Raw genomic sequence first — 26,082 nt, forward strand, 5'->3', positions numbered from 1 at the left:
AAAAACACAAGTTCAGAGGACGTTCTCAGATTGTGTTGAATTAAGGTTCAAAGTTATCACGAGTCACATCTGAAGCCGGAGACCAACTTGACTTGTTGGCACAAGTTGACATGTTGCTGCCCACGGCGATAATTCAATGTTTCCTAAGGCTAGGCAGCATCTAGAAAACATCAGTCTTAAGTAGAAGATCAACTCAGACTTAAGCAGCAAAAATCACTGAACATATGCTGATTTTGTCAAAGATATGAAAAGTTAAACTAACAGTAAAATAAAAAATAAGAGATTTTACGACTTTCACAACTACAAGAGGGTCAGGTTAAACAGAAACTCTTCTGCTAAACAGACTTGATTAAATGCAGCTTTATTGTTGAGAGCTTGGCAGAAGAACAGATATATACATCGTATATCCGTTGTACAAACGGCCCTTTGAAAAGAATGACAAAATGAGACAGGGAAACGCGGAGATCTGCTATTGTTCTTATCGAGAAACATCCAGAAAAGGAAAAAAAAAGAAAAAAGCAGGGCACACAAAAACACATTCCTCCAGTTTTACCACCCTTCTGAACACATATTACTGTACAAACAAGCTGATAACATCCGTTTAGCTTGGCTGTTTACAAAAGCAACACTTTTTCCACCCCAGTGACTTTGGCTGACTATAGAGAACTAATAAAGATAAGCTGAATTAAAACAAACCACCTTCACAAGGGCTTGGGATGCTTGAGGTCCAACCAACAAGAGCAGATCTACAGTGTTTGCAAATTAAATGCCACCACGTGGGCTGGATACCAGTGACTTCTGTTACAGTATGAAACGTTAAATTACTCATTAGCAAGAGAAACGCCCTTTCAAAGTTGTTTAAATACAGCAGTTGCATTAATACTTAGGCCACATTTATCGGACAAAGATTTTTGGTATTATAAACCTACATTCAGCGCTTAAATATAAAAAAGAGGAGCTGTTAGACAAGCGGAGATTTGAAGCCTCGCCATCAGGGCTGAACAGTAGTTGTTATTTTAGGACACATTCAGAGATTCACAGACATCCCAGAGGTTCAAGGAGAAAAAAAAAAAAAAAAGAAATCCCCACATCATGACGAGAAGAGCACCAGGCACAGTGGTGTCAAACATATCTCTTGTTAGTACCATAGTTATACAAACGTGGTGCTGATATAAAGTATGGAAACAGTTCAGTGTCGTAGTTACCACACTCACGGTGGCGTGCTCCTCTTCGTCAGTCATTCAAGTGACAGGAAGATTAGTGCATATTTCCCACAATAGTTCAGTAAGTAGCTGGGTTTCCTATCGTGTCTCATGTTAGTAATAGTAAAAACTGGTCCACAGTGACAAATTATAGTGGTTCTTGCCTTGCTGTATCCAAGAAAAAGAAAAGTTGTTAATGGGGCAGCTCATAGTGTTGTCTTGAGTAAAGAAAAAATAAAGTGACAAGAAGTTAGAGAAATCCTGACTGAGGTAATAAATACATGGGATTTTCTGTAAAATAATACAATTAATGACTTGGTGTTTTAATGAGAGTAAAAAAAAAAAAAAAAAAAAAGAACAGTATAATGTAGTTGTGGCAGATTAGGGATATGTTAAACATTTATTCTGGATGCTCCGCAATCCAGTGTGGAGTTTAGTGCAGGCTTCCCGACACGGCCGAGGGCCTTGTAGCAATCAACCTGCATTTGTGATACCGTAGGATTTAAAGCTGATGCTTTGATTAGAACTAAAGGAGAAGTAACGCAAATTAGTTTTTGTTCCTTTCCAAGTAAAGATGAACAGATCTGGAATTCATTCACTGGTCATCAACTGTAACTGCTAAACTCTCATGTGCAGCCAAGATTTTATACAGTTTTATATTTAAAAAAATCCTACAACATAAAAGTACTGATAAATGGGAAGTTGTAACAATACTCGCTAACCAAGAGAATGTACAATATGTTACCTATTTGATGAAGTGTCTAAATAAGATACGTTAGAACCGCAGAAGGCCTGACAGACTAATGAGACTTTCATTTACGTCAAACTAACATCAGCCGTCTGCGCTAAATGCTAATTGCAATATCTCTAGAAGGAAACGTAAACATTAACATTAAAAAACAAAACAAACAAAACAAAAACACGTAAATGAAAATACTTGAAACAGAACGGGTCACACTGAGCATGATCTAAAACAGACCCTGGAAAACCGAAGCGAGGCCACTCTCCCTGTTGTGAACAACACGAACAAACCCCCGTGCTGTCGGTCTCCAGCGCTCCCGCAGCAGCCGCGCGCGGGGCAGCGTCAGTAGCAGCAGTCCAACAGCAGTCTCAACAAAGGCTCAGAGACTGAACAACAAACACATCTCTTCTACCAGTGTAGTGTGCCAAGATGGAATAGTCTACTTCCATACTGTAGTTACGGGGTATATACTGGGCTCGGCAGAATTAAAAAAAGAAATCCATGCCTACAAATAAATATCAAGGCAAAATAGGCTACTTTACAAATCCAGAGTTTTTTCGCAGCTTTAATTACTTCAAAGCTTCCAGGAGTGTTAGGAATAAATGTTTTAATTGTGTTTTCTTTAAAGACTTCTATGAAGTTGAAAGAACAATTTAAAGACCATCACATCTGCATATGCTAAAGTATCTGCTAACATGGGATCTACAGTCTCGCTCTGGTCTCTCATAAGCCGCTTAGTAATGGTTAACATCTCGAGCAGACAGTTAGAGATAATGGCAAAGGATTATGGGAGATAGAAAAATCCCTCACTCCTTTTAATATGCATGCTGAACTGCAGTACCGTAGTAAAACTTACAGGTTCTTTCATTCAAGTGCAATAAAGTTAAGGGAATATAGAGAACATCCTCCCCTTCAAAGAAAAGGCAAACAATTCTTTGTGTGTGCATTAGTGTCTTTTCTTTCCATTGGTCCATGTGCAGTGATTTGGGGTGCGCCACAGTTTGTTGTTGTTGTTTTTTCTTCAGAACAGACGGATGTTGCTGCCCATCTATTGTCAGAGTACATAGCCACTGCAGGTACACAGAAGATGTAGTTTGATAAGACCCAATGAAGAAAATCTCCTTGAGAGAATCCATTTAATCCTTAGTAGCATGTGTGCTTATGTTAGTTAGTGTAAGGTCCCTCTGTGGAGCTTGAGATGCTTTGGAGAACTGTTGGTTCAGTTCCATATTTAATTCACATATTCAGTGCACTCATTAAGTTAGACTAAACCGTTTTTCCATCCTCTTCCTGGCCGTTTCAATGCCGCACCTCATTATCAATGAGGCTGTCCTCACCAGACTGGAAGTCCTCATTCAGGCCATTTTGAACATTGATTATGTCTTCGTCCTGCGAGGACCCCTGACCGTCGTCCCCGCTGCCTGATCCAGCCTCCTCTGATCCCGGGTCCTGAAGTACCTGAGCGATGTACATTTGCTGGAGAAGACAGAAAAAACGGAGTGTTTGATTGTCATATCGATTTCATCAAAACAGAGGCACAAATTTGGGTCTATTTCAAATGTTTACTCTAAAGTCTATTCATATTGTATTTATAAACAAGATGAAGAGACTACTACAGCTTTTCTCATTATTATAACCACTGATTTACAGTCCTAAGTTGAGATGGACATCATCATTAGAAGAGATAAAGTCCACGTGATGAAGAAATTACATTTCTGCTTCAGTTTTGATGCTGCAATTTCTTGTCCAGGTAGAAGTGGGGGTGAAGAAGGATTTAAGAATGTGTACCTCAATTTATGTTTTCAAAAAAAGTTATATATTAACATATATTAAATATAAAACGATAAACAGTTATAAAGAAATCTGTTAATTATGTTGGTATAACATGAAAATAGCACCACTATATACCCCTTTTTGCATTATTGGTATTACTATTTTTATATAACATAATGCAATGACAGTTTCTTTTTGTTTTCTTTTTATAGATTTATTTTCTTATTTGTGTATTATCATCCACCGGATGCCATATTGTGTGAATGATATACACTGCACAGGATAGGCTATAATAAGCCCTTGGCTTCAGCCTACTCCTTTTTCGGACATTTCTATTTACCTTTTATTTTATTTGTGAAATGAACATGTAAATGTCTCAATGTATTCTGTCCGAAATAAACCATTCATTTAAGTGTGTGTTTTAACTATTAAAGGAAGTCCTCCAAATAACCACATTTAATCTGCTGAAGTTTCACTGTCAAAGGCCAAGTTTAAGTTTAGAAGAGATCATTCTGCAGTAAACTGAAAATGTACAACCCACTTTCTTATTTGCTTCAACTTTCACAGTTAGCAATCTGTTGGACTATTTGCTGTTTGACATGAGCCAATATATAAAAACAAAAACTGAAGACTGTAAGCCTACCGCTGCCTTGCTCGCAGTAGTCCTGCACACCGGGCGTCCATTCTCCCCGGCGTCTACATCCTGGGAGTCAATCTGGTGCAAAACAGACAACATAAGCAGTTGTTTATAATTGCAATCTGAAATACTAGTAAGGAAAATTCAGGAAATGAATATATTAAAAATGTCTAACCTTATAGTTGTGAGCACTTAGATATTTAAAATGTCCAAAGCAGACATGAGACAGGCAAATGATGATTGTGATTATCAAAACCACAAAGGTAAACATGGACGTTGCCGCAGAAAACCCTGCGAGGGGGAGAAAAGGAAAGCAGGATGTATTTGATGATTCTTTGTTCTTCATTGTGTGTCAGAATCAAAATGGGAGATAAACAAAAAATAGCACAAGCATGTGTAATCCCAATAATGTCCAGCAGACGGCGCTGTCTTCTTACCCGAGCGGACAGTGGAGAAGAACAAAAGCCAGAACAGACAGAGAATGGGGGCAGCCACCACTTGGTTGACAGCTCCAGAATGAATTTTCTTATCCAGTCTGGTTGGCAGATAGGCGTAGTACATGTTGTACCTGTCTGCGAGGTGTTTCAGTAGCATGTACATCAGACCTGCAACAGGGATGACAGACAAGGAAATCAGCAGGACTAATCCACTTTGTCCTGTTGATAAACCTCCGGATAAAGAACAGAAGCCCTGAGTGCCGCCTGGCCTCCGCTCCGTCCTGCAGATACAAGAGTAGAGTAAACAGCACAACTCACCGAAAGGGACGATGATTGGGCAGGTGATGCTGTAGGTCATGACCACGGTGAAGACGCACATCATCCATGCATACGCTGCCCCAAACTGGAACTCATAGGCTTGGTGCTAAAGGTACAAAACAAATATTAAATCTTCAGGTCAGTTCTAACAATGAGCTTTATATGAAAAACCAGAGGTGCATTTAATAATCATTATTATTTTTTCTTTAAATTAAAAGTATTAATGCATCCACATGCTCATCCATTTATGTAAACTATTATCCTGTAGTGACAAGACTCGTGATTCAGTCGGAGAAGACGCTCACGTAAGAGAAGGACTAAAGTGACGTAATTAAGTCTCCAATTAACAGAGGTGTCAAGTCACGAAGTCCAAATACTTCGTTACCTTACTTAAGTAGAAATTTTGGTTATCTATACTTCACTGGAGTAATTATTTTTCAGACAACTTTTTACTTTTTACTCCTTACATTTTAAAAACAGCCTCGTTACTCTATTTCATTTCGGCCTTTAAAAATTGCAGTGAATTTGCAGAGTGAATTTGGTTGTGGTTGTTTCAGATGTTCTTGTCCAGTTTTGTTCTTACATCCGTTGCCCTCAGATTCCTGCAACTGAAGCCTCTGAAGTTTGACTTTTTGCACCATTACAATACTTATAGGCAACTAGTCATCATATCTTCTGCTCTCTGAAACACATGTTAATGCTCAATTGTTGTATGTCCTTTTTTGAGCCTTGTGGCCCATAGAGCCGGTGTTTATCTCCGGTTTCTGTAGCGCAATGCTCAATAGTACACATATGGTTCTTTAATATATTTGCATTATACTAAGATGCATTCATTTTCAATGGATTTTGTCCTTAACGGCTTTTTTCCCCCTTACATTACTTTTACTTTTATACTTTAAGTAGTTTTGAAACCAGTACTCTTATACTTTTACTTGAGTAAAAAACTTGAGTTGATACTTCAACTTCTACAGGAGTATTTTTAAACTCTAGTATCTATACTTCTACCTGAGTAATGAATGTGAATACTTTCGACACCTCTGCCAATTAACGTACTCATGCAGGTGCAACACCTACCCGTTTCACGTTCCTCCTCTCAGCGGCAGAGCGAGCCAGGCAGAGGCGTATCATGTACATGAGTAGACCAGGGATTCTCAACAGGTCCATGGCATTACCAATGAATGCAGATGCAATGACATAGTTCACAAAGAAGGCTCCATTGTCAGGGAGGAATACGCACCTAGAGAGCAAAAGTAGAGGAAGGCATCAGCGACGAACGAATCACACTGTTCTTGTTCTCCGTGCATTTTAAACTCCTTAAATATTCAGCTTTTATCCGTCAACTGTGTGCTTTAAAGTTGCACTAAAACATCGATAAGAGAAAGCTACTTACTCAAATCTCACTTTAGCATCTGCCAAGAAACTTTTGTCAAAAACCCAACGGAAGAAAACATCCAGACTGAAAGAGAGAGAGAGAGGAAAAAAAAAGCAGGGTAATAGAAATTTGAGGTTAAGACCGAAATTCACAAAACTGAAATAATTAATGTTACACTTCTTTGTAATGCTGAGAAGATTGAAAAAAAAAAAAAGAGAATATGCTATACCTGCTGAGTCCTAGGGAGGGCAGCAACAGGACCATGAAGATCAGGAAAGTGTAGCATTTATGCATTGTGGTTCTGTTTTCCCCCGATCTGCACAAATAAACAAAAAAATAACAATTACATGGAATTCATGCAGGACATAATATTTACACGTCAAATATTAATAAAGCCACACTATCTACTATAAGCAAATACTGCCAACCATACCGGGTCCAGTGTGCTTCGAAGAAGGCAGAGTAGTAGACAATAGTAGGAAGCAAGGCGGAGAAAGCCCACAGAAGAAGTGTGGGGAAGAACTGGGTGATGATTGGGTTCTGGAAGACAGATTAACAAGATGCTTTTTTTAAAACGTCCCTCTTGTAATGGTCCAACTACTTCTGCATTAGCACAAATATAAATGCATGGATATGTACACGCGTGACACAAAGTATGAGGCAGTTTTGAGCACTCACATTTAGGTACTCCACTGGTTTGGTTACGTTAAACTTGTCCATAGTGGAGATAATGATAGCTGGGGTGGTGAGGAAGAAGAGCAGAAGAAAGAGGACACAGTTGATGATGAAGCAGCGGAGCCACCATGAGAATCCTCCCACTGACAGATGCTCCCTGTGGGAAAAGGGTTGCATAACGGATAGACTTACACAGTGGGATTACTTGCAGTTATGGACACAGCTGGCTAGTAAACTGATACTGCAGCTAAAAAACTAACACATCACCTACGGTCGGACCGTCTTGTCAAAATATGCTGGGCAGATTACTGTTCCCCAGTTACATTAGAGTGCTCCATATAAACCATTCCGCGTTGGCAGTAATCTCGTTCTGCCATAATGTGCCCATTGTTTTCAAAATGTGACGAGTATGTGTTCTTACCAGTAGACGTTCTGTGGATCGGGCGCGTAGCCGACGGTCCAGTAGTGCGTGTGCAGCTTGGAGCTGAACTGAGAGCACTTGGGCTCGCGACGACAGTGACAGCCCTGACACTTGCAGGCGTTAAAGTCCTTTAAAATTCTGAGGACAGAGATCCATCCAAATAAAGAACAGATAACAGTGAGCAAAAAGCAACAGTTCAAACATCATCTCAAAACCACACGCTCCCCACCATCATGTGTAAATGTACTTACGTGGCAGTGATGGACTCATTCTGGAAGGTGACAAAGGCCATTCCTAATGGTTTCCTGTTAATCTTCTCTCTCTCCTTCCTGTAGTCATCCTTCAGATTTGCCTCCAGCTTGGTGTAATAACTCACAGCCTCCTCCTATGAGACATTTGTTGAGTTTTATTTATTTTGGGCTCCAATTCCTTTTCTGAGGCCACTCAACAGCATTGTAGCCTAAACCTAATCAAATATTTTTCAGAGCACGTTCCAGCGTCATCAGTTGAGGCAACACGCTAGCCACGGATCTTTGAAAGCAAAGAGCTCATCATGAGATGATTCTGATACCAACAACCAAAACATCAATAAAAACTGTTAAAACTGTACTTCATTTGAAATGACTGATCGGTGCAGCTATATTTCAAGATGTCATTTCAGTCCTAATTTGTTTATTTTAATTTGACTTTGTGTGTCCTCAAAAAAAAAAAAAAAAAAAAACCTTTTATGGTGGCTGTGGTCACATGGAATTTATTAAAATGAATCTTAGAATTTCACAATTTTTGTAGTCATTACATTTACACTAATTTAGTTCATTTAATCCAGCCACTGTCATGTGTCACAGCATGTGACATCACCGTTTAATATACAACAACCACACAAAAGTCACGACATAAGAATTGTGGCTAATTATATATAAGTTACAAAATAATAAAAACGTTTTCAGATATTATTAAAGAGGATTAGTTAAAATACCAGGTTTTCTGGGGCCAGTTGAAGAGAATTCGTCACAAATTAATTGTAATACACCCTTTTTCTTGCTTTGCCTCCACAAGAATGAAAAAAAAAAACCAATAATGTGGTCCTTGCCTGCATTCTCTCTCACAGTATGCATCAAGTATAGTCTCATCAGCACACCGGGGTTAGTGTTATGGCAAAACACGGTTACGGTACGTCTTTCTGACCTGTTCGCACCCTTTGATGACACAACAGCAGAGATGTCCACAGGGCTTTGGGTTGATCATAGTGGTAATATGCTCCTTGGTCTGCAGGTCAACAAAGAATTTCTTGCTGCGCTCTGCTTTCTTCCTGCACACAAAACATCAGCTGTGTCAGATGGACGGAAAGCTATTTTTGTTATTGGCAGAAAATCTGAAGCTTCTGAAGTACACACCAAAAATGTGACAATTGGCTTATAAAAATGTAACACTGATACCTTTCAGAGTTGAGACTCATCAGCCTGGCCACATTATAACAGATGCGAGCCTCTAGCACAGTGCAGTTTTCATACGCCTGCCTGTAACATGGATGCAGCACAGGAGTGTGAGAACTGAATACAATGAAGCTCTAAATAAGTCACACATTCATACGTAAAATTAATTTACAGTGGATTTGTCCTTCATTTCAACTATGTGCAAGATAAAATAACCTATTGTCCTCTTCTTCTAAAATTGGCTTCATGTGTGCAGACTTTTTTTTCCTGCTCAAGAGGAAATAAAAGGTTTTGGTTAATAGTATTTGGCTGAGTAGGAATTAAATCAAACTCTGCCGTAGTCTCAGGCCATCTTGTCACATGACTTGCTTAACTCCACTCATCTGGCTTCTATTATGGACGATTACACATATAAGCTTGCCATTGTCTGATCGCAGCCATAAGGACCAGGAAAGATATCTGTTTTAATAGGAAAAGGCATGGTCCTCATACATCTTAATACAGTTACGGCATAGCTTACTGGCACCATGACGGAGCAGTGCACCTTGACTAACAGCAGACAGATTCAAGCAGTGAAAGATAATTGTGGTGAAAGAGTTTCCTGAGGAATGCTTACTCAAAGTGTTGCCTTATCTCGGCCTCCTCTGCATATTTGGAAATGCCATTAACAAATAAAGTGCGTTTCACCTACATGACAATGAAAGCAAAGAAATATGTCATCATTAAAAGTACACAGCCCAACAGTATGTACAAAAAGGGACGGCTTACTGAGCACTTTTATGAAAGCATACCAGATCATCCTCTCTGTAGTGCATCTTGGATGTGTGCCGTCTCATGCTGTACACCGTGAGTAACAGGTAGAGAAATGCAAAGGTAGTGTGCAGCCAAAGTAGTGCGTTACTGTGGAGAGAAAACGTGAAAACTTTTATCTCTGCAAAGTATATCTCCAAAGAACAGTTAATGATTGATAAAGGAGTAGTGCAAGTACCACTCACTCTGCATTCAAATTTGCTATAGTGGTTCGCCCAAAACTGTATGCATTGTTTTCTGTGGAAACAAAAAACACTCAAGACAATCACTTTTTGAAACATTGGTCTCCTACAACACTGCGTGCAACACAGATGTGAATCTGTATCATGATTAAAAACGGGAAGAGAAACTTATCAAAAAATAGAAGTGCAAGACCCCGTACTCCTGTAATTTCCTTTTAGCTACAAAACTTGCAATTAATCTTTCACAGAAGGCAAAGTGATCTAAGAGAAAAAAGAAAGTACTGCATCTACTTTTAGAGCAGACAAACTGTATTACTGCATGTAGACAGCTGTTCTCCAAGGATAGATCATAAAAACTGTGCAGTGGAAGTTCACTGCCTTGTTTGTTATTGTACACAGCTTCAAAACTTGCATTTCTTCTTTTGAAAAATAAAGTCCAGAAGTTCAGTCACGCTTGTAGTTCAGTTTGAAAAGGGTTGTTGATTTACAGTCAGTTTAAATCATGAATATTATCTTGAATGAACATCATTATATGAATGAAAACAAGCTACATTAATCTAAAGATTTATGAAATTACAACTAGGATATTGGACCAAAGAGGCAATAGAGAAATAATGAATTTGAAAATTTTGAATTTGCCTATTTTGAAAAATGACCTTGCATTATCTCAGATTTACACAAAATCTTAACTCCTTGATGACTGATCTCGTATATTTATTAATACTACTCTTCTGAGATCTCTGCAGCAACCCAAGAATCAAAACAATTACTAAAACAAATAGATTTATACAATTTAAAAAAAAAAAAAGATAATTCTACAAAATAAATACAATAAATAGAAAAATAAATAAAATTACCCAATGTATTCATAGAGATACAAGAAAAAAAAATACAGACAGAATTGGGAGTTTAATGTTTGTGTATATGTACAGTTAAAACAGACTGAGCATAAAGAAAACTTAAATACAATAAGAAAAACAAACTGTGACCATGCAGTAACCAAGTACAAGGTTATCAACACATGTGAGGGGAAAATAAAACTTACAACCTAAAAGAAATGCAGACTTTCAGCATACATTCAGAATTACTCACCTAGTAAGTTTCCAGAGAAGTTGACAGGTAAGATGATGCCCACAGAGAGCACGCCCACGATTACCAGCAGGCCAATGATATGTCGCTGGAAGGACAAGTAATGCACTGCATCTTCCCCGCATTTGTCCCTTATCTCATCTTCCCTGCAGAAAGAAAACCAAAGCAGCAAATACTTTATAGCAGTTCAAAACAGAGAAATCTCCCATAGCCATTTTCATTCGTTTTACAACAACTCATTTCCAACATATGAGTAGGCGGACTCACTTGATCCGAAAGATGGCAGTCAGCCACGAGCAGAAGCCCTAAAAACAAAAAGTATGAGTGTATTTAGAGAACTGAAGTGTTTCATCATTTTTGTTAAGGAACAAGCAGTACATTTCATTTTGAAGATCATGATATGCTATACTCACCGTGTCTCTCTGGTCAATGTCCACTGAGCTGGAAACTGAGGTGAGGCGCTCATAGCGCTCAGAGGTCTCTGACGTCATGCCGGAAGCCATACTATAAGCAGAAAACATCACAACTGCATGATGTTACACAACAACTGAGCAGCACCATGTATTCTCAGTGGATGTTAGTTATCTGTGTTTGAGTGCAGTTGTTCTACCTCGAGTATGAAAATACAAAAGACAAGAGGCAAATACACCCTGAAATGAACTGAAGAGATTCCCTCTTGTTTTAACACGTGGCCTGCCCAGAGGATTTGGGTTGGTAAACCAGGATACCACGGAGGGAATCTCTGCAGCCACATTTCATGCAGTGTTCAGGATTAAGAGGATACTTTACATAGGTTGAGTACACATTCACGGTACAAGGAGAGGTTGGAGTGTAAAACATTAGAGCTCAGGGCTTCATAGAAAAGATCCTTCATGAAGGAAACAACAGAAACCCAGTGATGATGGAGGTAAATTTATAGAGTTTATCCAGCAGAGCCACAGGTTAGCTTGGATATAATACAGCATCGAGACCTTATCATTTCAATTTATAAATTTGATTGTACTCCATTAGGAGGTCATAAGAGTTCAATTTAAATCATTAGTGGAAAATATGAAGATAACTAAGGCTCTGTTGGAATTGGATCAGTTGTTAACCATACATGAATGTATGACGCAAGTCAGGGCTCTAAGAACGCTCTAGCGGTACAAGGAGACAAGACGGCCTGAGGCTGAAATAATCAATCCTCCTCCCCCACATTCCTTTGGGGAGCATTTTTCTCATCTAGACTATAGAAAAGGAGGCAAAGGTACCGGTAGGTACACCATGCAAGTGCCTGTCTATGAACAACCACAGATCAGGGAGTATTACCTCTCTCTGTAAGCGTCCTGTCTGTGCGGCTCATGCGGCACGCTCACACAGAAGAAGTTCATGCTTGATAAAGAGGTCAATACACTGATTAGCACACACAGATCTGATTAGGACAGTGAAAGAGGCCAGGGACGCCTAACAGCAGAAGTATAAGAGTGGTGAGGAGGAGGAGAGCAGTTAGCAGCCTGACACTGGGAAAACCCTGGAGGAGGAAAACCATCAAGAGTAAAACACTGAAGGCTGAAACCCACTGCAATATGGAGAGAATGGGCAAGAACTGTGAGTTAGGTTAACTACAACAAAGGGGAAAGGAGAGGAGAAAAGGGCTCTGAGACAATGAATCGGAGAGAAAACATACTATTCCCGATCATCCAGACGACTGTACCGTTGATCCGCTCTTCTGACAAAAGTAAAAAACAAAATAAAGCCATTTAGCCCTGCTGGCCAAAAGAGTCTCATGGCACACCACAAGCATACCAATGACACTTTTTTCAGTCTGCGGTACATTTCCCAGTTAAATAAATACATTAACATCACGTTTCCATTTCCATAAGTCTACCTGGTTGTCACAACTTTTGTACCTCTGCTAACATGCACTTTGATCACCAAAGTTTAGTTGTGTTAAACCTACTCCAGAGGTTAGAAGAATCTAATTCAACACAGTGCAATAATACTACAAACTACATATCCTGTCTGTTAAAAATGTGTCCCATGCTGCAATCTCCCCCAATCCTCTCACCAGGCTGCAACCCCATTCTCTGCTCACATACAGCTGCAAAAATAGTGTAGCTGCAACACAGCACAATCACAGAGGGGGGATGTAGACAAAGAGGAACTGTGTCAAGCACTTTCCAGGCTTCAATCAAAGGGGTCTGCAGGGATGTCCGATACGTTTCACCAACTTCATCAGCCTTCTGCTTTTACCTCATTGAGTTGAAGTCTTTAAACAGAATAGTATGATCAGTTCCTTTCTACAGGTGTCTGTTTGGCAGTCTCCATAGCGATTCTTATTATTCAATCAGTGTGAAGACATCAGTCTTAAATTATGCAAATACAGCTGAACTTCTGACACCATATAATAGTGGAGGCCAAAGGGGCTTGGATGGAGACAGGCGGTCAAGGAGACCCCTTTTTACAAGTTTACTGGGGTCAAATTGTTTGACATGTTTTAGACACGTTACCACAGAGATACAGCACAAAAGCTGCCTTTCAAATCATGTCTTTAATCCTCTGTTAATAGAATATGGCTTTTAATAATAAAATAATAATTAGTTTCGCTTTGGGAATTAATTAAGTATTTTTGAATTTAAATTAAATTAAGTGAGGCTCTCAACACCTCTCCTCCAAGGGCCGTGCCTTGGATGACCATAAAAATGTAACAGAGTACTCAGTAAGCTTTGAATTAAATACTACCATAAAAGAGTAAGGAGTTCCTGGCGTGAAAGCTCACACAGGAAACAGAAAAACATTGCTGCAAATTTAATTAGCTATGACTGCAAAATAGAATTTGACTCGACACTTTGGAGGTTTAGCAAATGGGATAAGATTTGACGTCGTGGGAGGAGATACCGATGGGGAGGCTGAATAAATCTACTGTGATTTAGGACTGTGCCGTGTTAAATCTGGGAAGTTTTACTCAGTATATCGGTAATTCCAAATATATTTGCGTATCTCGACTATTTATATAGCTCCTACTTCCTTCTCTACTTAGGGCTGATTTCATCAGCAGTCTGACATTAGTATTTCATGTTGAAAAAAAAGCAACAACAAAAAAAGAAAAACAAAAAAAGACAACGTCAGCATCCACATTAAAAGAAACTCGCTGACACCGACTTCCTGATTGGACACCTCGTGATGTCTGGTTCTGTCTGAAAAGTAAAGGCAACCGTGAAAACAAGAATATAGTCAGAAACAGATAGCAGCTTTCTAGTAATGATCAAAATGATTGCTGGACAATAAATCAATAGGCTTCACTAAAAGATGTTGTACTTTGGTACTTTCGAAAGCAAACAGAAAAAGAAAAAAAAATTCTAAACTTCTGGCAGGAAAAAAAAGTACACCAAGTGGAGGTGGGGTCTCCTAATTAGTATATATATATATATATATATATATATATATATATATATATATATATATATAAATAAATAAATAAATAAATAAGCACAGGTATACAGCTATAAGTGATTGACATAACTGCTGTTGAAAATATGTTCATATCAAAGGGAAAAAGCCAGAGGTAGGTCAGAGGTAAGAGTCTCAACTCCCCACTTCCAAGGTACGATGAACGCAACATTTGATGTTCCGGTTTGCTGCAGATCACCCGTGAAGATAAAGGCGAGGAGGTGGATAGCGCTACACAAGCTGGGTCAGTGACATACCTCTCTCTTGAACACATGAGGGATTCACTAAATGGCATATTTTCACACCTTGGACGCTCAAAGTAACAGGGTTGTGCTGTTTCAGATTTCTGGAGTTGTTGGAGACTTCAAACACCCAAATATATGCTCATATGAACATAAATACAAATATAAAGAACATACATTTTTGTCACCTTTTTTCCCTGCTAATCTTTTATGAATAAAATGAAATAACCATCAAATGAAGGTTTTTTTTAAACCTAGCAAATGATCAAAAAAAAAAAAAAACATTTCACAGCTATAGGAACATTCACATTCTACACCCTATTTGTTAATAAAACAGTTTATTTATATGGCATTTTATCATGTGTAAAAGATTGATGTTTACAAAAAGAAATTAAAAACATGGTGGATACAGAAGTCAGTTAGTTTTTATGAGGCCTATCAAGTCAGGAAGCCTCCACAACGGTATGGTCCACTCTGTAAGACATGTTGTCTCTTACCTGTCAGCGTCTGTGACCAGGGCGAGGCGTCCATAGTCCCATGCTACTTTTCTCAAGAAGGAGAACACAAACAGCAGCCCCTGGAAGGGAAAAACACAGAGAGCTTCTTACGCCTCCAGTGCCATTATTTAAGTAAAAGAGATATTCTCTGCTCAAGTTACACGACCATTACAATACATTTATGATTTTCCATTGCTGGAAGTATTTTATCATGAAAACACAAATTGACAGAAACACTCACCAAAAAACACATAAAGTCAAGGGCAAGGACAGTGGGCACCCCACCGAAGGGCAGCCCTTGGAGCACTGTACTGAGGATTCGACCAGAGTAGCAGTACTCCCTGGAGGTGTTGGGGGCAAGAGTCGGCGGGCAGCTTTCTGGATTGGAGCATCCTTGAACCCCCAAGATGGCCATTGTAAGTATTAATACTCTGTACGTCACTCACAGTAGCATGTTGATAACCTGTGAAGAGGAGACACATTTTACTACAACTACTCTAAATTATTGATATTTTGTCTATGCTGTATATTGACTACATCATGAAAGACATTTTTTTTTTTTTAAATCACTTCTCTACAACGGAGTATTAGGGCCAAACTAAGACAAAAAAAATGGAAATTACGAAAATAAAGTCATAATAATATGAGAATAAAGTCGTAAAATTACCAGAATAAAGTCATAATATTACGAGAATAAAGTCGTAATATTTTGAGAATAAAGTCGTAATATTACGAGAATAAAGTCGTAATATTAAATATATTATAAATATATAAATATAACTTCACAAGATGCTCAATATTCCTCATTTTAACACAGGGAGAAGATGCTCTTCGAGTTCTCATAAATTAACACTTTATTCTCGTAATATTACGACTTTATTCTCATAAATTAACACTTTATTCTTGTAATATTACGACTTTATTCTCATAAATTACCACTTTATTCTTGTAATATTACGACTTTATTCTCATAAATTACCACTTTATTCTTGTAATGTTACGACTTTATTCTCGCACCATTATGACTTTATTCTCGTAATTTTACGACTTTATTCTCATTATATTATGACTTTATTCTCGTAATTTCCAATTTTCTTTTGTCTTAGTTTGGCCCTAATACTCCGTCGTACTTCTCCCTGTCTGAGCCTGGCTTTTTTGTTTTCGTCATTAGTCACATGTTTTTCTGTTGCCTTTGACCACACAGACGTCAACAGAAAGGAAATACATTTGTTGTAAAATATTCTGTTCCCTGTTTACAAAGTAAACAATGGCAAAAACCCCCCAAAACAATCAACTCTGAAATTCATTTAAATAAGACAACTTTGAAAATGTAAAATGTATATAATGGGGGGTAGGGGTTCAGACACTGAACAGCTGTTTCTTATTCCACCAGACATTTCAGCTCAAACTTGATCTCTTGCTGATTTAAGAGCAATATACTGTAGTTACAAGTAAATATGCGGCCTGTTGGGACAAGCTTCCCCTCCGGATGGCCTTGTGCTTAATTTGTGACAGACTCTCTGCTGATTTTAAATGTACAAAAACAAAGCAAGTAGCTGTACTAAATGCCAATCAAAGACTATTTTTATTTACCAGCATGTTATGTGTATTAGAATAAGTCATATTAGAAATACAACCTTGATACTGATCCAAACAAAGCAAGAGCCTTAAAATGTATTTTTTCAAATTTTGTATTTGAAATTTGTTCTAAAATGAACAAGAATAAAGACCTTTTGCCCTGACTTGACACACACACATACAACTGAAATATGATACGCGGTACATCTCGGCTTATTCCACACTACCTAATTCTAAGTATAGCTTTCATTAGCCCACACAGGGCTATAAACTATTATTTATAAAGTCATCTAATCAATATATGTACTCTTCTGATGACACATTAGTCACAGCTTTGGAAAGATTCAACATCCTGTAGAGTAGTCCTAAAAAAGAGAGTAGAACAGAAAAAAAACAACAACATACGTTTATTTCATCATCATTTTAAATCAATTTGTCTAAGCTAAAACCAAAAGAGAAACTAGACATTTCAAAAGGTTGATCATGCAGCACAAACTGACCAAAGGCTTGGAGAAGTTACGTAGGTGTTCTACTGACAGCTAGTGAGTGTGTTTTCACAGTTGCACTGCTATTCTTGTGCCCTTCTACCCACTACTATCATGAGTATCCACAATGCTGCTCATCTGCCTGAACACTAACTCATTTATCCACTCCCTGGAATGCTGTGACATCACTGGAGAGGAAAGCAGCCAGAGCTGAACAATAAACTGATAGAGACACAGAGTTCAAATGGACCGGTGTCAACCCAAGGAGCACACAGAGCCTTCGACACTGCTGCACATCACAGATGCACTGCGAGAGACTGCAATACCATCCAACTGAAATGTTTCTCTATCACACGTGTGATAAGGGACCTGCCTTTCTCATAAAGCATTTTTGAGTTTTTCAATTTAAGAAAATGTTGTTTAAATCCATTCATGTATGTTCTATACCTGCTTCAACAAAGGGGTACAGCCTGAACAAGGGCCACACAGAGAACATGCATGTTTAGACTATGGGAGAAAGACAGAATAACAGACGATGATACACGCAGAGATGTGAAGAAGGTAAGTTCTGGGTCATTGTCCTGTGATAGAAGCCTTTCCAGTTTCACTTCCTTAAACGACACTGACCTACAGTGGAATCCAGTCTTCTTGCTGGTTTTGGAGGAGTCAACAAAATGTTATTTTATCACACTGCTCCTTTTTGTGTCGCATCATAACTTTGCTGATTGTGATGAAAAGGCCCTACATGTCCCAAATCACCTCCTGTGATTCCTTTGCAGTCATATGGGGGCAACTAAAGTTCTGTTGGTCTTCAAGATGATGATTTAGACCTCCACAGTCCCTGTTAACTATAACTGATAATGGTATTTCAGTCAGTTGAAATTGCTATTTCAATGTTTGTTGCATCCTTCTACTACTTTGGAAGCAACAGTAAGCTAATCCACAATCAATTGACTGAGGTTGAACTCAGAAAACAGCACATCTACTGATGGATCAATTATGTATGTATGAGGTTTCCTTTAACAGCCAAGTCATTCCTTGATAGGATGACTCAGTGCACAGAAGCACTCTGCCATGCTTTCCACTTGCCTGGTGCAAACAGCCACACAGGCTCCTGTGACCTGTAGTATCATCATGTTCTCAAAATACAAATAAACATTACCGTAAGTGTATAAAAGAAGAGAAAAATACATACCTTAAACTCTATCTAAAATAAGTCTGTTAGTTCAAAACAAAACAATACACAAGACATCTACCTGTACAAAGGAATCTAAAGAAAAAAGTACACAGGGGCTCATGTAGTTACATCCAGTTGGTTCTTAGCTTAATGTTAAAATCTCAAAACGTGAAGTCAATTTAAACATTCGGGCCAAAGCACTGAACACTATCAAGCAGAATTAAACTGGAGTCATTCCATCACTTGTCCCTATTTCTAAAACCCTGCCACAGCTTCAACTCTGCCATACTGTCTCTACGTTTCCCCTGAAAAGTCATGCCAGGATGTGTATTTCCCCTCAATGTTTTTGTCTGGATATGTTTGTTGAATTCCGCACAACAACAAAGGAAAAACTGCTATTGTAAATCAGATTGTCCCCGTACAGAAAAGGAGGCAGTTGCTTATACAACCCCGCCTTGGAATTACTCTCATTTGGACTTTCGCACAGCATATTTCCAGTTTTCTCCCCCATCATTACCTCCTTAAGCCTCCTGTCACCTTTGCCATGATGGGCCACTGTGGCTCTGCAAGCTAGTTTCCATTGTTGTCGATGTGCAACCTAGTGCCATTAAGTGATACGCAGCTGTGGCAACAGAGGACCGGGACAGAAGTCCAAAGTTACTTTGGCTGGCTTTTGCGAGTAGTAGAGACAGTCATGAGAGCTGTATTCTTAAAAAATAAAATATTTATTAAAATTAAATTGAAATCAATAATTTAACATATACTTGGTGTTGCTTTAAAAATGGGTAAGAGCCCTTTCCTTAAAAAAAAAAAAAGAAGAAGATCAGCAAGCCCTAACAAGTCCTCACAAAACTAGATCTGGGTAATGTTTTGTTTTAACAGGTTTTAGTTCATTAACATGTTCTAAGTCATCGCAACATCTCATAGCAGAAAAAGAAAAAAAAAGGAGATTGATTCATTAATTTGCAATAATTATATACAAGTCATATTGTTAAATATCCCCAAGCATATCCCTAAGCTCTAAGCTAGCCTCATATGACAACTAAATCCAGGAAGGGCATGTCTATTAACCTTAGAAAGCAATGTGGGCATAGGGGTGCAACAGGTCTACCATGAACAAGCAACCACTGAAACTGCATCATCATTCAGGAACCTGACTGCAGCCCTTTTGGAATCAACACCTACCTGGATGTCCATGTACCTTTACCTTGATGCATGGAGGGGCAATGCACAACTTACCATAAAAAAAGTGTTCGACCATGAATCATTGTTATATAGATTAAAAAAACACAAAAGAGCAGGCTATGCTCAATGTCTTAAAACAGTGGGCTATAAACTAAAACAGCTGCTGTAAAGCAAGACTCCTCTTCTTTCTTAACAACATAAAACCGATTCTAACAAAAGGACATGCATGTCACCAACAGTAAACTGGCTTTGACCTTCAATAACATTGTTATTACCACCGAAACCAACCTGCAAAACGTTACTTCCACAAGCACATCGACTACAATATTCAGATTTGGCAGCAAAAACAACTAAACAAGTATTGTGAGTCAAAGACCTCACCTTTTAACTGGAACATATTCAAAAATAAAAAACAGATTTTTTTTTCTTTATCAAGTTTTTATCCTTTGGGCTCGGAACAAAAATCCAATATGAATACAATAAAAAAAGAATACACACCCCTTGAAAAGCAGACCTGGGCTATGTAAACAACATATTTCCACCAACTTCTCAATATTACCAGTGCTCAAAGTCTATATGTTAAACACTGTTTACATATCATCCCTACTACTATTGTGCAATCAAAAACATGTTTTAAAAATTAAATGCATACGGATTTTGTTTCATAACAACATCAAACTTGGAATAGGACTTCTTTATATGCCAAAAGGTGAAAAGACAAATATTGCTTCTATTAGCCTTGTGGGTATTAGCATGTAAATGATTGACAGCTGTCTGAGCATTGACAATCACAGATTCCATGGGGTTGGTGAAATATGGTTGCATAACATTTCAATGGGTCATGTAAAATTACAAAAACCTGAAAGAAATAGTTGGATTTCACGTGAAATCTCCAGTGCTGTCAGAGAGTCATGCATACATAATCAGTATTTGTTGGGGGAAAATATTTGGACTCTAATTTAATAATGGGGTTAAAAATATACTACGAGAAGAAATTAAAGATGATAGTGGGACAAGAGTCTGTTAGCCAGTACAAAATAGTCTTACTGTTGCAGCAATCTATTTTATTACATTATCCAAGTTAAAGTAATCTAGATACTAAAACTGAATTGTACAATCAAACGATGGTTCTTTGACTGTAGAAGACAGGACAAATAGATTCTTATCCATAGAACCCTTAACATCAATAAACTGTTTTATTAACATAAATGACCATGATTAGCTGTCCATTACAAGTCTCGTGAATGTATGATTTCATTCAAAGTGAATGTTATCCAAGTATGCCATATAATGTCTCAAGGTGAATATAACTTCTTGCAACACTTAACATTTGCCATACAATTTTATGACTTATTTACAAGGACAAAGAAATGAATCCATCAAGGATTAACAGCTTTTCAGCATGGAAAGCTGCAAAACACAAGTGGAAAGTATCCGATATGACATTAAGGAAAGATAAGTGCTGGAGGGGATCTTTGCTGCCCAGCTTTTATGAAATTTTGATGAGTTGAATTATGTCAGGCTGATACTTCCTGCTGGAAAGCTTCAATCTAGATGCATCAATGTCCTGGTACAACAGTACTGCCCATGTACAAAATACTATGACCGCTAGCATCCAACTGGCTTATCCCTTCATAGGCTCTGCAGACAGTAAGGAGACACTCAGAGCATTAACTATTACAGTCGAGCAGTGACTAGTCATCCGTCTATGATAAAACCCATGTCAGTAAGTTCCGCAGTTTACAATGATACTGTTAATTTCCGTAAGAACAATTGCTGATCATGCACTGGTTATCTGCAGGCATGTCAAAACACTGACCTCAACCTTTTGCTAAATAGACAAATTCATAGACGTGTTTCAGTTTATGGGGTTAATCTGTGGAATGTTTTGGAAATGGAAATTAAAAGAGTGCAGTACACAACAAATATTTAAAAAAATATTGAAGAACAAGATGCTCATTAAGTATGATCATATGTATGGGTGTTTATGTAAGTGTCAGAACTTAAATACATAACAGGTCTATGCAGTAAATTGAATTATTTCAATATACAAAAAGTATATGAAATGTTTTCCTTTTAATTGATTGAAGTGCTCTGTATCGGTATTTGTAGGAGATGACAGAAATTGATTATAAAAGGGTAGGTGTAATAAGCTAAGCTGCAGCCTACACCTTTTCGGTCTTTTTTTGTTTATATATTTTGGTATAATACAATATTAGCATTAACTTCATGTTTATTTGTTGCTTTCTTTTCTTTAATTTTTTTGTATTTGAATTCTTAATTTGTGAATGACCGAAATAAACAAACAAACAAACTAATTATAAAACAGGACCTTTAGAATCAGAATCGGGTTTATTGGCCAAGTCAGGTCAAACAAGACAGGGGATTTGACTCCGGTTATTTCGCTCACTGTACAGTAAATAGACAAACAGATCTATTATCTAATGAGATTCTTTCACGGAAAAAATCTAACCGCGGTTGAATTGGTTTGATATTGGATATTGGATATTGGACATTCAACACCCATAAAACTTGTGATACATACCACTGATTTTGGTCAAACCAGTTGTGATGTGTTCATGGTCATCTAGACCAGTGTTTCTCAACCCTGGTCCTCGAGGCACCCCTGTCCTGCATGTTTTAGATGCTACCCTGCTTCAGCACACCGTGATAAAAGTACCTGTGTCATCAACAGAGTTGTGCAGACCTTGGTGACAAGCTAATTAGGACCATTAATTAGAATCAGGTGTGTTGGTGGAGGGAAACATCTAAAACATGCTGGACAGGGGCCCACGAGGACCAGGATTGAGAAACACTGATCTAGACTATATATCACAAAACAGTAATTATTAAAAAAAAAAAAATCATATAAAAAAAATCATATATATGGGCGGATTTAAAAATCATATATATGGGCTGATTTAATGTGGTTTAATGAATTCAACACTCATAAAACTTGTGATACATAACACTGATTTTGGTCATATTGCTTGTGATGTGTTCATGGTCATCTAGACTATATATCACAAGAGATTAATTATTATAAAATCATATTATCGGCTGATTTAATGAGATTTATTGAATTCAACACCCATAAAACTTGTGATACATAACACCGATTGTTTTATGGGTGTTGAATTCATTAAACCTCATTAAATCAGCCCATAGTATGATTTTATAATAATTACAGTCTTGTGATATATAGTCTAGATGACCATGAACACATCACAAGCAATATGACCTAAATCAGTGGTATGTATCACAAGTTAAATGGATGTCTTTGAATGTCGAATATCCAATATCAAACCAATTCAACCGCGGTGTTTATTGGCCAAGTCAGGTCAAACAAGACAGGGAATACACTCCGGTTATTTCGCTCACTGTACAGTAAATAGACAAACAGATCTATTATCTGCTGAGATTCTTTCACGGAAAAAAAAAAAATCTAAATGACCTAAAAGAGACAATTGGACATTCAGTTTAATGATCATTTGAAAACATAAATGAGAATTCAGTGACTGTCAAGTCATACAGCCAGGCGTCACCATCGTGTATAAGCTGAAGCCTCCTTAGGAAAAAATAGCACTGACAATCAACTGTTTTATGAAGAAATGACTTTTTAAATCAGTTATTTCGGTACACTTGGATAAGTTAGCCTAATGGTGCCGGGATGTGTTTTCCTCTACTAAGTTCACCAGAGGCGTAGCTACCGCTAAGAGTGCGATGTAACAGGTTTATTTTAGTCATGATATAACAATCACGCTCAAGTTCCAACATGAGGAATAAAACTTACCTTGACACACGCAGCCGAGGCACAGAATAAAGTCACACTTGGCTTATATAAGCTAGCAGTCGTTAGCCAACTTAGCCCTCAGAATCAGCCGATAACAGGTGGAGGCTCCAACAACTGTTGTGTAATCTAAATTCAGCGACTGTAAAAGGAAAAAAAAGAAAAAAACGCCTGTAAAAAATGTAGGAAAATCCGAGGGGAACAGCTAAACGGTGTTAATAGTTGTTGATAAACAGATCTAGGCTGTCAGTGTCATGTCTGTCTCCAGCCCAACCAGTTTAACTGCAGGAAAGTCTGTTAGGTTTAAGAGTGTGTCGTACACAGACATACATCACATAGACCGCGCTGCCGGCCGAAATCCCTCGTTGTCCCCGATTGTCCCTCTCGTTCAGTGTCTATTCTCTCTATTTCTATGCCTTCTCCTGCGCATCTCTATGACGTATAAAAAGTTAAGCGCAAGGTTTGTGTTTTTTTTATATTAAAACCTTTGCGTGAAAAAAACGGTTGAATATCAGAAAATACGATTAAAAAGTATTTTTCCACGGTTGAAATTTCTATTATTCGCAATTTAGGCGAATTAAACCGGTTAGTCGCCCACTGATGACGCAACATTTTTGACATTGGCGTGCAGCGTGATAGAAGGGTAATATAAATATATTGAGGATTTTTTATATAAATGTGTACGCATTTATTCTGTTTTGATCCCAGAAAACAAGTTTATAAATCCGAGATTACTATTCTTCGTGTTGAGCTGGTCAAGTAAAGTAATATGATGCGAGCAGCGTCGTTATCAAACCCCGTGGCTCATTAGCTGCTAATCTGTATACCTTTTCTTTGCAGACATTTATGCTTTAATTATGGCTCTGCACCGGCTTTCTGTCTCCATTTCTGGGCTCCTCGTTGAGACGTCCTCCACAATTCTCCAGAGGCCTTTTAGGTAAGAAACGTTTTAAAGTACAATGAAGGTCTGCTTATATTAAATTGCACTACAGCCTGTTGTTTACATTTGATAAGACAATTACATTTTGTTACATATCTTCTCCAATGTTATATGCAGTACTCGAGTTGAGGGGGGGTTAGGGGGGGTGGCATCCCCCCTGAAATAAAAATAAAACTGCCATCCCCCCTTTCCATCCCTTATGTAATTTCATCAATGAATGTGGTTTTACTGCAACATTTAGAGTCATCACCAGAAAAATAACTTATTTGACAATTTTCACCTATTTCAAGTAAATTTTCACTTGAAATAAGGAGAAAAATCTGCCAGTGGGACAAGATTTATCTTCTCATTACAAGCAAAAAAAACTTGTTCCACTGGCAGATTTTTCTACTTATTTTAAGTGAAAATCTACTTGAAACAGGTGAAAATTGTTGTTTTTTAAGTGTAATGAGATTTTTTTTTTACTAAAATGAGACATTTTAACTAGAAATAAGACAAATATTCTTGTTAAGATTATGAGTTTTTGCAGTAATCCATTTTACTTATCCTGTGAAGGACAGGGTCATATTGATAAGTTCAGAAAACAGTTTTTTATTGTTGTGTTTTGATGTATTTGATGTAAGCCCAGTGGATATTTAAAGCTTACAGAAGGCTGCATTTAACTGCTGCTATGTCATTCCTGCAGTATTTCTGCAGGTGTTTTGGTCAGTGCTCTTATTTGTAATATATTATATTATTTGTAATCGGCACAAATTATCTGTCCCCATATGATAAAATCCACCATCCCCCCTGATTTTTTTTTTTTACAACTTGAGTACTGGTTATATGATAGTGGCACACTAATTTCATATTCACTAATTTTCAGGAATACCATGTTCACGTTGAGATTATAATTCGGAAAGCTGCTGAACTTTTACAGCAAGATAGCTTCAAATTATCAAAATTAGAGAGAGAGAAAAAAAATTAAGTTCTGTCTGTATTGCTATATGTCTCAGAAATGTGTCATTTGGGTAATCTTCTCTAATCAAATTCATAAAACCAACAAGTATTACTGACACAGTAACTAATGGAGCTACAAAAATCACTGAAATATACTTCTGATTAAAACATGTTTTAGTTCTTGTTGCTTCAGATAGATTTTCTTTATTTGAAATTAAGTTAAATGTATAAGTGAATGCATGCAGATCTACTTGCACAATTGTGATGTGGAAAATTGTTCTCTATAAAAGGTTATAAGCTTAATATTTTGGGAATTGGCACTATGCAAACTAAAGATATATTTTTTTGTTTATTGATTTGATTGAATTGACATAAATTGATGCACGGTAAGGCTATAGAAATACTTCCTACGATAAGGCTATAGAAATACTTGACTTTGATGCTTTGTTGTTTTTTATTTTCATTTTTGTCAGATTTAAAAGTTACAACCCTTTCGAGTCATTATTAGAGGCAGACAATTTCCCATTGAGTCCCATCACAACCATCTCTGTTAATCTCAGCTTTTTTACAATATAATCGTAAATCCAGTAATGTCGGTTGTCTTTTGGAGAAAAATAGTAAATATTTGTAATTTTTACTGGGTACCATGAGATTGCACCATTTTCCCATTATAAGCCTATGCTTAAAAAACTAGTTAATTTTTCAATGATAAAACAAATTTAAAAAAAA

The 26,082-nt window shown here is 37.6% G+C and overlaps 1 protein-coding gene across 3 annotated transcripts; it reads right to left on the bottom strand.

The window, feature by feature from the left end:
• Positions 1-316: 316 nt before the first annotated feature.
• Positions 317-23,765, bottom strand: LOC133464021 (CSC1-like protein 2). 3 transcript variants are annotated; one of them, XM_061745943.1, is made up of 24 exons: positions 23,478-23,765; positions 15,501-15,722; positions 15,260-15,339; positions 12,758-12,799; positions 11,505-11,595; positions 11,359-11,396; positions 11,095-11,237; positions 10,006-10,057; positions 9,802-9,910; positions 9,627-9,697; positions 9,014-9,094; positions 8,763-8,886; positions 7,829-7,962; positions 7,578-7,715; positions 7,160-7,313; positions 6,915-7,021; positions 6,711-6,797; positions 6,500-6,565; positions 6,184-6,346; positions 5,110-5,215; positions 4,792-4,959; positions 4,530-4,645; positions 4,361-4,432; positions 317-3,420 (listed from the first exon to the last, which is right to left on the bottom strand). In XM_061745943.1, exons 2-24 carry the CDS (start codon positions 15,672-15,674, stop codon positions 3,244-3,246), a joined length of 2,493 nt encoding a protein of 830 aa, XP_061601927.1. In that variant the 5' UTR covers positions 15,675-15,722; positions 23,478-23,765; the 3' UTR covers positions 317-3,243. The 3 variants fall into 3 exon arrangements, with proteins under 3 accessions (XP_061601927.1, XP_061601928.1, XP_061601929.1); XM_061745944.1 differs by lacking the exon at positions 12,758-12,799; XM_061745945.1 differs by lacking the exons at positions 12,758-12,799; positions 15,260-15,339; positions 15,501-15,722; positions 23,478-23,765 and adding an exon at positions 12,400-12,742 and having other exon boundaries at positions 320-3,420; positions 11,505-11,617.
• Positions 23,766-26,082: the final 2,317 nt, after the last annotated feature.

This window comes from Cololabis saira, chromosome 17, assembly GCF_033807715.1.
Source record: "Cololabis saira isolate AMF1-May2022 chromosome 17, fColSai1.1, whole genome shotgun sequence".
NCBI classification, from domain to species: domain Eukaryota; kingdom Metazoa; phylum Chordata; class Actinopteri; order Beloniformes; family Belonidae; genus Cololabis; species Cololabis saira.